At 39.4% G+C, this 11,544-nt stretch overlaps 1 protein-coding gene across 8 annotated transcripts in view; it reads left to right on the top strand.

Annotated features, from left to right (window-relative positions):
- Positions 1-293: 293 nt before the first annotated feature.
- The window catches only part of LOC106585971 (zinc finger RNA-binding protein), a 51,380-nt gene continuing 40,129 nt past the window's right edge, over positions 294-11,544 (top strand). For 5 of the 8 annotated variants that reach the window (XM_082968743.1, XM_082968748.1, XM_082968747.1 and 2 more), the window contains exons 1-3: positions 294-389; positions 672-753; positions 8,106-8,159. In XM_082968743.1, the coding sequence (XP_082824869.1) occupies positions 353-389; positions 672-753; positions 8,106-8,159 (173 nt within the window). In that variant the 5' untranslated portion in view covers positions 294-352. The remainder of the gene's footprint in view (positions 390-671; positions 754-8,105; positions 8,160-11,544) is intronic. The other 3 variants (XM_082968749.1, XM_082968746.1, XM_082968745.1) reach the window with 1 other exon arrangement.

Below are 11,544 nucleotides of genomic sequence, written 5' to 3'. Positions count from 1 at the left end.
GTGTAGCGAAAATATACACTACGTAATATCAAATACTTTTTTGACTTTTACTCAAGTAGTATCTTACAGGGTGACTTTCATTTTTACTTGAGTCATTTTCTATTATTATTAAGTATGACAACTGGGTACTTTTTCCATCACTGATCATTTGATAGTATGGTTTGGCCAAGTCCGTCGACATCGAGAAAAAAAAAAATGTACAAAAAAAAATTACAGGTCTAGTAGAACTACAATTCCCATGAATATCTGCATGCACAGCGCATGCGCGCCTGGTCCATTTCCTGGTCCGACCTTCTCATATAAATACGCAGCGTTTACAAGACAACAGTTCGTCAGAAAATACGAACCCCCAATGATTCCTATATGTCCAGTGGTCTCCTTCACCTATGGTGAGTTAACGTTTATATAAAAAAATAAAAATAAAATAAAACGATTAAATAGCTAACAAGACTATCAATTAATAATTTATAACATTTTTTTACGGGGAAAGCTGGGGGTTTTTGGTCGGTGTGTCCTTGAGGTGCTCTTTCTGCCTGTTTTACGCCTCTGCATTGCACTTGTATGAGAAAGGGAGGGGGGGTCTGGCTTCAAACAGTAGCTAGCTAGCTAACTAGCTAACCAGCGCTAGCCCACCGTTCACCTTCTTTTATGTATCTGTCCCTTTTCTGCAGTGCCCAGCCGGCTTGGTGAAGATGCCAAAATGGCTACCGGCAACTACTTTGGATTTACCCACGGTGGTGCTGCACAGTACAGGTAGGAAGGATATGACTCCTTGGAATTGGAAATATGCGATCCATCACCACGGGAGAATCATTATTTATTTTTTTTATTAAAAGGACTGTCGGTGTTATCAGGGATTATTAGGATCTTCATTACCCTTTTAACCATAACCCTTACCTAACCAATAATTAAATAAAATAAAAAGAATACTTCAATGGAAGGGAGGCACACGTCCCTAGGATCGCGGACCTATAAAGGATCCCCTCCAAGAGGAAGTTGCGGCCTCCACTTTGCTGTAATATCCTGTCCTAGATGGTGGGGTGGGGGGGAAATGCACGTTTATGTTCCACCTCCGATTTAATTTTAAAGGTTACTTATACATATTCAATAATTGGTTGTGGAAATTTACGCATGGAGTTAATCATTAATAAAAAAAAATGTATAAAGCCCCTTTTTACATCAGCTGATGTCACAGTGCTATACAGACAGCCAGCCTAAAACCCTGAAGAGTAAGCAATGCAGATGTAGAAGCATGGTGACTAGGAATAAACATCAAGAAATATGGCACTGACAGCTGTCAGTGTAGCTAGCATGGGAGCATTAGCAAACTAGCTATCTCGCTAACCATATCTAGTTAGCTAATCAAATTAAAGTTGATTTGTTTAGTGCACCGACTACTACCGGTGTAGACCTTACATTAAAATTCTTACTTACAGGCCCTAACCAATAGTGTGATTTTTTTATAAGTAAAATAAATGGGTATTAGGTGAACAACATAAGTAAAGAAATAAAAACAACAGTAAAAAGACAGTGGAAAAATAACATTATAACCTCCCTAATGTTAGCTGTTTTGTCATCTTCCATAACTTGCGGCTGCAAATCCGCCAGTTTATGCTTGATCCAAAAAAATATGGTCTGGGGGGGGGGGGGATTCGTATGGAGGGTGTGAGCGACGCATGCAGATGCCTAATTGATCTCCATACCCCAACATTTTTGTGACAATGCAGAGGGGGCTCTGTTAGCTCCACATTGACATGATTGGTTGACGGTAGGTGGGGGTGGGCAGTTCCAGTATAAACACTCAGGTCATTGTCAACAGCTCTGTTCAGTATAAATGACCTGACTTGTGTAGATACAAATTGACCATAAATAGCCTTCAACTTTGCAGCGGTTTCTGATTTTTAATAAACAATGGCATGCTGGTCCGGCGGTAACGTTCGAAATAAAACCCAGTCCTGAAATTAAATGTAGCTAGGCTGGAAAAATAAATGTATTAAAAAAAAATTATAATAATTTTTTTTGGCCTTTTGGTAGGCCGTCATTGTAAATAAGAATTTGTTATTTACATTTACAATGACGGCCTACCAAAAGGCCAACTGTGGGGACGAGAGCTGGGCTAAAAAATAAATATAGGATAAAACACGCATCACGACAAGACAGACAACACTACATAAAGAGAGACCTAAGACGACAACATAGCAAGGCAGCAACACATGACAACACAGCATGGTAGCAACACAGCATGGTACAAACCATTATTGGGTACAGACAACAATACATCATGCAAAGCAGCCACAACTGTCAGTAAGTGTCCATGATTGAGTCTTTGAATGTAGATATGGAGATAAAACTGTCCAGTTTGAGTGTTTGTTGCAGCTCGTTCCAGTCGCTAGATGCAGCGAACTGAAAAGAGGAGCGACCCAGGGATGTGTCTGCTTTGGGGACCTTTAACAGAATGTGACTGGCAGAACAGGTGTGTTATGTGGAGGATGAGGGCTGCAGTAGATATCTCAGATAGGGGGGAGTGAAGCCTAAGAGGGTTTTATAAATAAGCATCAACCAGTGGGTCTTGCGATGGGTATACAGAGATGACCAGTTTACAGAGGAGTATAGAGTGCAGTGATGTGTCCTAGAAGGAGCATTGGTGGCAAATCTGATGGCTGATTGGTAAAGAACATCTAGCCGTTCGAGAGCACCCTTACCTGCCGATCTACAAATTATGTCTCTGTATTCTAGCATGGGTAGGATGGTCATCTGAATCAGGGTTAGTTTGGCAGCTGGGTTGATAGAGGAAACCAAGTCTAGATTTAACTTTAGCCTGCATCTTTGATATGTGCTGAGAGAAGGACAGTGTACCGTCTAGCCATACTCCCAAGTACTTGTATGAGGTGACTACCTCAAGCTCTAAACCCTCAGAGGAAGTAATCACACCTGTGGGGAGAGGGGCATTCTTCCTACCAAACCACATGACCTTTTGTTTTGGAGGTGTTCAGAACAAGGTTAAGGGTAGAGAAAGCTTGTTGGACACTAAGAAAGCTTTGTTGTAGAGCGTTTAACACAAAATCCGGGGAGGTGCCAGCTTGGTATAAGACTGTATCTTCAGCATATACAGTTGAAGTCGGAAGTTTACATTCACCTCAGCGAAATACATTTAAACTTTTTTTTTTTTTACAATTCCCGACATTTAATCCTAGTAAGAATTCCCTGTTTTAGGTCAGTTAGGATCACCACTTTATTTTAAGAATGTGAAATGTCAGAATAATATTAGAGAGAATGATTGATTTTATTTCAGCTTTTATTCCTTTCATCTCATTCCCAGTAGGTCAGAAGTTTACATGCACTCAATTAGTATTTGGTAGCATTGCCTTTAAATTGTTTAACTTGGGTCAAACGTTTCGGGTATCCTTCCACAAGTTTCCCACAATAAGTTGGGTGAATTTTGGCCCATTCCTCCTGACAGAGCTGGTGTAACTGAGTCAGGTTTGTAGGCCTCCTTGCTCGCACACGCTTTTTCAGTTCTGCCCACAAATGTTCTATAGGATTGAGGTCTGGGCTTTGTGATGACCACACCAATACCTTGACTTTGTTGTGCTTAAGCCATTTTGCCAAAACTTTGGCAGCATGCTTGGGGTCATTGTCCATTTGGAAGACCCATTGGCGACCAAGCTTTAACTTCCTGACTGTCTTGAGATGTTGCTTCAATATATCCACATAATTTTCCATCCTCATGATGTCATCTATTTTGTGAAGTGCACCAGTCCCTCCTGCAGCAAAGCACCGCCACAACATGATGCTGCCACCCCCGTGCTTCACGGTTGGGATGGTGTTCTTCGGCTTGCAAGCCTCCCCCTTTTTCCTCCGAGCATAACGATGGTCATTATGGCCAAACAGTTCTATTTTTGTTTCATCAGACCAGAGGACATTTCTCCAAAAAGTACAATCTTTGTCCCCATGTGCAGTTGCAAACCGTAGTCTGGCTTTTTTATGGTGGTTTTGGAGCAGTGGCTTCTTCCTTGCTGAGCGGCCTTTCAGGTTGTCGATTTAGGACTCATTTTACTGTGGATATAGATACTTTTGCACCTGTTTCCTCCAGCATCTTCACAAGGTCCTTTGCTGTTGTTCTGGGATTGATTTGCACTTTTCACACCAAAATTACATTCATCTTTAGGAGACAGAATGCGTCTTGTTCCTGAGCAGTATGACGGCTGCGTGGTCCCATGGTGTTTATACTTGTGTACTATTGTTTGTACAGATGAACGTGGTACCTTCAGGCATTTGAAATTTTGGCTGATTGGCTGATTTCTTTTGATTTTCCCATGATGTCAAGCAAAGAGCCACAGAGTTTGAAGGTAGGCCTTGAAATACATCCACAAGTACACCTCCAATTGACTCAAATTATGTCAATTAGCCTATCAGACGCTTCTAAAGCCATGACATTTTCTGGAATTTTCCAAGCTGTTTAAAGGCACAGTCAACTTAGTGTATGGAAACTTCTGACCCACTGGAATTGTGATACAGTGAATAATAAGTGAAATAATCTGTCTGTAAACAATTGTTGGAAAAATGACTTGTGTCATGCACAAAGTAGATGTCTTAACCAACTTGCCAAAACTATAGTTTGTTAACAAGAAATTTGTGGAGTGGTTGAAAAATTAGTTTTAATGACTCCAACCTAAGTGTATGTAAACTTCCAACTTCAATTGTAAATGGATGAGAGCTTCCTATGTTGATGTAAATTGAGAAGAGTGTGGGGCCTAGGATCGAGCCTTGGTGTACTCCCTTGGTGACAGGCAGTGGCTGAGACAACATATATGTTCTGACTTTACACACTGCACTCTTTGAGAGAGGTAGTTAGCACCAATACTCCTTAGCCGGCCCACAAGAATGGAATAGTCTACCGTATGAAATGCTTTGGCCAAGTCAATAATAAAAATAGCAGCACTCCATTGCTTAGAATCAAGGGCAATGGTGACGTCGTTGAGAACCTTTTAAGGTTGCAGTGACACAACCTGAGTGGAAACTTTCATGACTCGTGACCACCGGTGTGACGGTAATATGGTCACCGCATCAGCCCTAATGACATCCCAAAAGGCACCAATAGGACTCTCAGGCAAGATTCTCTGGTCTGATGAAACCAAAATTAAACTGTTTGGCCTAAATGCCAAATGTCACATCTGGAGGAAACCTGTCACCATCCCTACGGTGAAGCATGGTGGTGGAAGCATCATGCTGTGGGGATGTTTTTCAGCGGCAGGAACTGGGAGACTAGTCCGGATCGAGGGAAAGATGAACTGAGCAAAGTACAGAGAGATCCTTGATGAAAACCTGCTCCAGAACACTCAGGACCTCAGACTGGGATGAAGGTTCACCTTCCAACAGAACAATGACCCTAAACACACAGCTAAGACAATACAGGAGTGGCTTCTGGACTAGTCTCTGAATGTCCTTGAGTGGCCCAGCCAGAGCCCAGACTTGAACCCGATCAAACATCTCTGGAGAGACCTGAAAATAGCTGTGCAGCGACGCTCCCCATCCAACCTGACAGAGCTTGAGAGGATCTGCAGAGAAGAATGGGAGAAACTCCCCAAATACAGGTGTGCCAAGCTTGTAGCGTCATACCCAAGAAGACTCAAGGCTGTAATCGCTGCCAAAAGTACCGAGTAAAGGGTCTGAATACTTATGTAATATTTCAGTTTATTTGCAAAAATGTATAAACCTGTTTTTGCTTTTTCATTGAGATATTGTGTGTAGGTTGACAAGGGGGGGGGGGGACTAAATACATTTTAGAATAAGGCTGTAACTTAATAACAAAATGTCAAGAGGTCTGAATACTTTCCGAATGTACTGTCTTTGTTATTTTGCAATGACTGAGTTATTGAATTTGTATTAATCTTCTTCTTTAACAGAATTTCTTCCATTTTGACATTTTTTTAGATTATTTTGTGTAGATTGTTGACACACAATGAATTTTTTTTTTTTTAAATCTCACTTTTTATAACACAATGTCAAATCTAAAGGGGTTTGAATACTTTCGCATGACACTGTATCTTGCTGTCACCCTATCGTACACAAACCTACCAAAAGCACAGCTAATCTAGTGTCCAGAGGTGTGGATTTTTTTTCTTTTTCTCTTCTGATGCTTTCTGGTCTTGTGAGAAGAGCTGTGGTTTTTTTGGACTCCCTGAATGTCACTGACTGGGGTTCCCCAAGAAGGCATTTTGGTATCAGACATTATTCCAACACATTGTCTGTATATTAGCCTACAATTCATTTGAAATGGTCTGCTGTGCACAGTGAGGGGATTTTTGTTTTCCACTGTTCATGTCAACCTCTACTGCAGAAGTAGATTAATTTAACCAGGAAGTTCAAAGGCAGCAGCAGTCAGTACTTGAACACAGATGTAGTTGGCTACCCAATATTTACCATCTTAAAATGATTTTGTTTTACTAGAACACAGCTGTAGTAAGGCTACCCAATATTTCTATCCAAAAACAACATTTAGTCGACAACTTAGCTGGCTGTTGTCGTACCGAGAGGATTGTGCCGTTTTTTTTAAAACACAACAGTATTTACGAGAAAACAGTTATAGGCCTATTAGTTGGTAACGTTTAATGACATTTTAGTTGTGGGGTGCTGTTTTTTAAAATGTTTTTCAGATAGATTTTTCCTGTGTCTCTGTCTTTTTTTAAATTTATTTCTGAAAGCACGTTTCCTGTAGCAGCAGCTTAGAGCTCATTGATGGAAAGCCAAGACTATTCTTCATGGCATTAACAGGCAGAGCATGGTGGCTCTTTCTGCCCTGTCAGCTTGCTGGCCACCGGACAAAACGGCATCGCCGCCACCCCCTCCCCCCCCCCTCCCCTTTCCCTCTGTTGTCATAGAGACCAACAGTGTGAAATCGTCCATAAGGAAATGAATGGGACATTTTTCATTTGTGTAGAAAAACTTTTTTATTTTAATAAACTTTCAAATGACACAAATCACTAATTTTAAAGCATTTATTTATCCATTTTTCATTTTAATTTTTTTCTCCCAGATAAATTAAACCAGAGAAGGAAATGTGCTATTTTGTTGTCTTACTGAGTCTGGGTTTTAATAACTATAAGGGAATTGGCACCAAACTACTTTTTGACTAATCTGAGTGTTGTTGTTTCTCGACAGAATTCTATTCTACCATTTTGTGGAATGGTCTGTTATGATGAAAGATGGTTCATATGTTTTGATATGTAATGCTACTCCATTAACAGCTTTGCAGTTGGCTGTTTTTGGGTAGAGATCAGGTATAACTGAAACGTCTGATTTTTAAAAAAAAATTTTTTAATGCTAAATCTACCTCTCTTTATGTATTATATTTTATTATTTTTGACATGTGATTAGGATCCCCATTTTAGATGTTGCTAAAGCAGTGGGTAATCTTCCTGGGCTTCCACATGAAACCATGACATAATACAGAACATTAATAGACAAGGACAGAACTACACAGCGCTCCAACAGTATTGGGACAGTGACCCATGTTGTTTTTGGTTCTGTACTGCAGCACTTTGGATTTGAAATGATACAATGACCTATGAGGTTTAAGTGCAGACTGTCAGCTTTAATTTGAGGGTATTTTCATATCAGGTGAACTGTTTTTAGAAAATTATATCATGTCTCCCTATTTTAGGTGTAGTAAGTTTTTAGTATTTGGTCACATTCATAACAATCAATGACTACATTTAAGCTTGTGACTACAAATTTGATGTTTTGGTTATATTTCAGGTAAAAAAAATCTAAAAAATTGCACCAATAGAAATAAATAGTTAATATTGTGTCACTTATTGTAAATAAGAATATAATATATTTCTAAACACTTCATTTAAAGTGGCTGCTACCATGATTACGGATAATCTTCACTTGAATCGTGAATACTGAGAAAGTTAGACGCACAAATATCATATCCCAAATACATGTTAACCTCTCACCATTACTGGTAACAGGGAATGTATATTTATTGGATGTATGATATTTGTGCGTCTAACTTTCTCCCTAAATAAATTTAACTCGGAGCAAGTCTTCCAATCTTTAGAGGGATGTTTGGGAATACTGTCTCTTGTTTTTTTTTACAGACACTTGACTGCTATTCAACCAGATTTTCCACATGGATCGAACTGTGGCTTCTGGTAAGGGTAACTAACTGCTATCTCTAGCGGGCTTGTAACTGCACGACGCTCATGTCTAGTCCAACACTGAACTTGTCATTGCGGGGAATGCGAAAACAACATCAGTCAATGGTCGAGTCAGTTCCACTTTTTTATTAAAAAAAATAATAATAATAATGTATAAATTCGCCAACATTTTTAAATGGGGGGGGGGGGGGAAAGTTCGTGCAAATTCAGCAGGTTGTGTTGTGAAATAGGATTTTAGAAATGCTGTTTTTTTTATTACTTATTGTCACAACCACAAGCACCTTTCCCCCCCACTCCTCCTATTGATATATTTTGTTTTGTTAATTCAGCGTTGCATTGGGGGTTAAAGTAAAAAAATACGTTTTGTGTAATGTGTTTTTTTTATTTTTATTTAATACAAATATTTTATCAGTCATCAGTCATCCTCAAATGATGACTGAATCTTTGCGAGATGGAGGGAATCTGATTTTCATTGGTCCTTAACTGGCGGCTCAGTCGTTTTCACGTGGAGTCGGCCCTGAGTCGGCCTGACCCGGAGCAGGTTCTGAAGGACTCATTACCATAGAAAATGTACCTGGCTAAAAGGTGAGCCACTTTGATAAGACCGGTTAAACTCTGAGTTGACTAAAGTTTTTGCTCTTGTCATTATGGGTTATTGTCGGGCCGACTCTTTTTCTCTGTATACATCAATGACGTCGCTCTTGCTGCTGGTGATTCTCTGATCCACCTCTATGCAGACGACACCACTCTGTATACCTCTGGCCCTTCTTTGGACACTGTGTTAACTAACCTCCAGACGAGCTTCAACGCCATACAACTCTCCTTCCGTGGCCTCCAACTGCTCTTAAACGCTAGTAAAACTAAATGCATGCTATTCAACCGTTTGCTGCCCCCACCTGTCCAGCATCACTTCTCTGGACGGTTCTCTTAGAATATGTGGATAACTACAAATACCTAGGTGTCTGGTTAGACTGTAAACTCTCCTTCCAGACTCACATCCAACATCTCCAATCCAAAATTAAATCTAGAATCGGCTTCCTATTTCGCAACAAAGCCTCCTTCACTCATGCTGCCAAACATACCCTCGTAAAACTGACCATCCTACCGATCCTCGACTTCGGCGATGTCATTTACGACTTTAACCTTTTAAAGCACGTTTTTAAAACAAAATATCACCATGGTATCACAATGTGCTAGACCACGTCGTTGTTCCACATGTCGTTATTACAGCCTGAATTTAAAATAGAATAAAATGCGTTAAAATTAATATATGTAATTACTGTCCTACACACAATGTCGTTGTTCCACATTTTGTTGTTACAGCCTGAATTTAAAATAGAATAAAAACATTTTTTTTAAATAATGTAATTACTGTCCTACACACAATGTCAAAATGGAATTGACGTTTTTAGACTTTTTAAAAAAAAAAATTTTTTTTTACAAATGAATGAAAAGCTGAAACGTCTTGAGTCAGTAATTATTCAAACACTTTTGTTATTGCCCAAATAATTAGTTCACGAGTACATTTCCCAAACAAGTCCCATAATAAGTTGCATGGACTCACTGTGTGCAATAATCGTATTTTAACATTTTATTTTTAAATCACTACCTCATCTCCACATGCAATTATCAGTAACGTCGAGCAGTGAATTTCAACCACAAAGACCAGGGAGGTTTTCCAATGCCTCGCAAGCAAGGGCACCTATTGGTAGCAAACATTGAACATCCCTTTGAGCGTGCTGAACTTAATTACACTTTGGATGGTGTATCAATACACCCAGTCACTACAGAGATACAGGCGTCCTTCCTAACTCAGTTGCCGGAGAGGAAGGAAACATGATGGCAATAGTGACTTTTAAAACAGTTAGAGTTTAATGGCTGTGATTAGGAGAAAACTGAGGATGGATCAACAACATTGTAGTTACTCCACAATACTAACCTAAATGACAGAGTGGAAAGAAGGAAGGCTGTACAGAATACAAATATTGCAAAACATCCATCCTGTTTGCAACAAGGTACTAAAGTAATACTGCAACAAAAAAAAAAAAAAGTGTTCTGAATACAAAGTGACCTTTTCAGCAGGACAATAACCTAAAACACAAATCAACACTGGAGTTGCTTACCAAGTCCAAGTTAGTTTTGACTTGAAAATCTACGGCAAGACCTGAAAATGGTTGTCTAGCAATGATCACCAACCAATTTGACAGAGCTTGAAGAATTTAAAAGCTTAATAGGCAAATATTGCACAATCCAGGTGTAGAAAACTCTTAGACTTACCCAGAAAGACTCACAGCTGTAATTGCTGCCAAAGGTGCTTCTAGAAAGTATTGACTCAGAGGTATGAATAATTATGTAAATTAGATTTCTGTATTTAATTTTCAATATATTTATTGAAAGTGTTCACTGTCATTATGGGGTATTGTGTGTTAAGTTGGGCTAGAGAATCTAATCTAATTCATTTTAAATTCACGCTGTAATACAACAATGTGTAAAGGGGTCTGAAGACTTCCTGAAGGTTACAAATATCTGTGACGTGTAAAAAGCCATCCCCCGCCCCCCCCACTTCAGCCAATCAGATCACGTATCTCTGTTCCTACTTCCCGCCTACAAGCAGCAACTTGAGGTAGCCTTAATGTATGTATTAATGTAATGTAATGTAATGGTATGTATACAACAACATGTATACAACATCCACAACAAAGATGAGAGATCACGTCTTCCTCGCAAACTCTCTATTTGAATTTTGAGGTTTGGGCCAAACATAATGTGTCATATGGACACAAACACATTGAGACATTATGTTGAGACATTAAGTTACAGAAGGTAACTTTTTTTTCCTAGCGATTACCCCCCCCCCCCCTCCCCTTTTTATGTCTCAACTCCTCAAATCGCCAATCGGACACTACTAAAACGGGAGTATCAATGAACATTTTTGATTCTGGGGAAAAAAAATGAATTTTCAGTTTGTCAAGTGTGGTTCCATGTACTGCTAGCAGCATTTCAACCAAAGGCTCTGTGCTTATTGCAGATTTTTATAAAACACAGAACACAATTATGAGAAATTGGCAATTCGTTTTCGTTCTGAGAAATAAGGTAGGCCCACTTGATTTCAACAAAGTGGACGGGCTAACATGCTGTTCGAGACAGACCGACGGGTGTGTACCTACATTCTTTTTAAACTGTTTTACCTTGTTAGCTAGCAAATGGAGCCTAGTTGGCTAAACATGAAATGTAAAGATTAGCTGGCTGCTCGCTTGAGGTGTGTGTTTTTTTTTTTTTTTTATGCCACAAGAAGTTAGTCATTATTAGTGAATGTGTGTGTGGATGTGGTAAAATTAACAAAAGGTATTTTCATAGACTTAAAAGCTAGATCAATGAC

The sequence above is a fragment of the Salmo salar genome, chromosome 24 (genome assembly GCF_965601325.2).
Source record: "Salmo salar chromosome 24, fSalSal1, whole genome shotgun sequence".
NCBI classification, from domain to species: domain Eukaryota; kingdom Metazoa; phylum Chordata; class Actinopteri; order Salmoniformes; family Salmonidae; genus Salmo; species Salmo salar.
The sequence above is the reverse complement of the archived record's forward strand: the minus strand, read 5'-3'. Positions and strand labels throughout refer to the sequence as shown.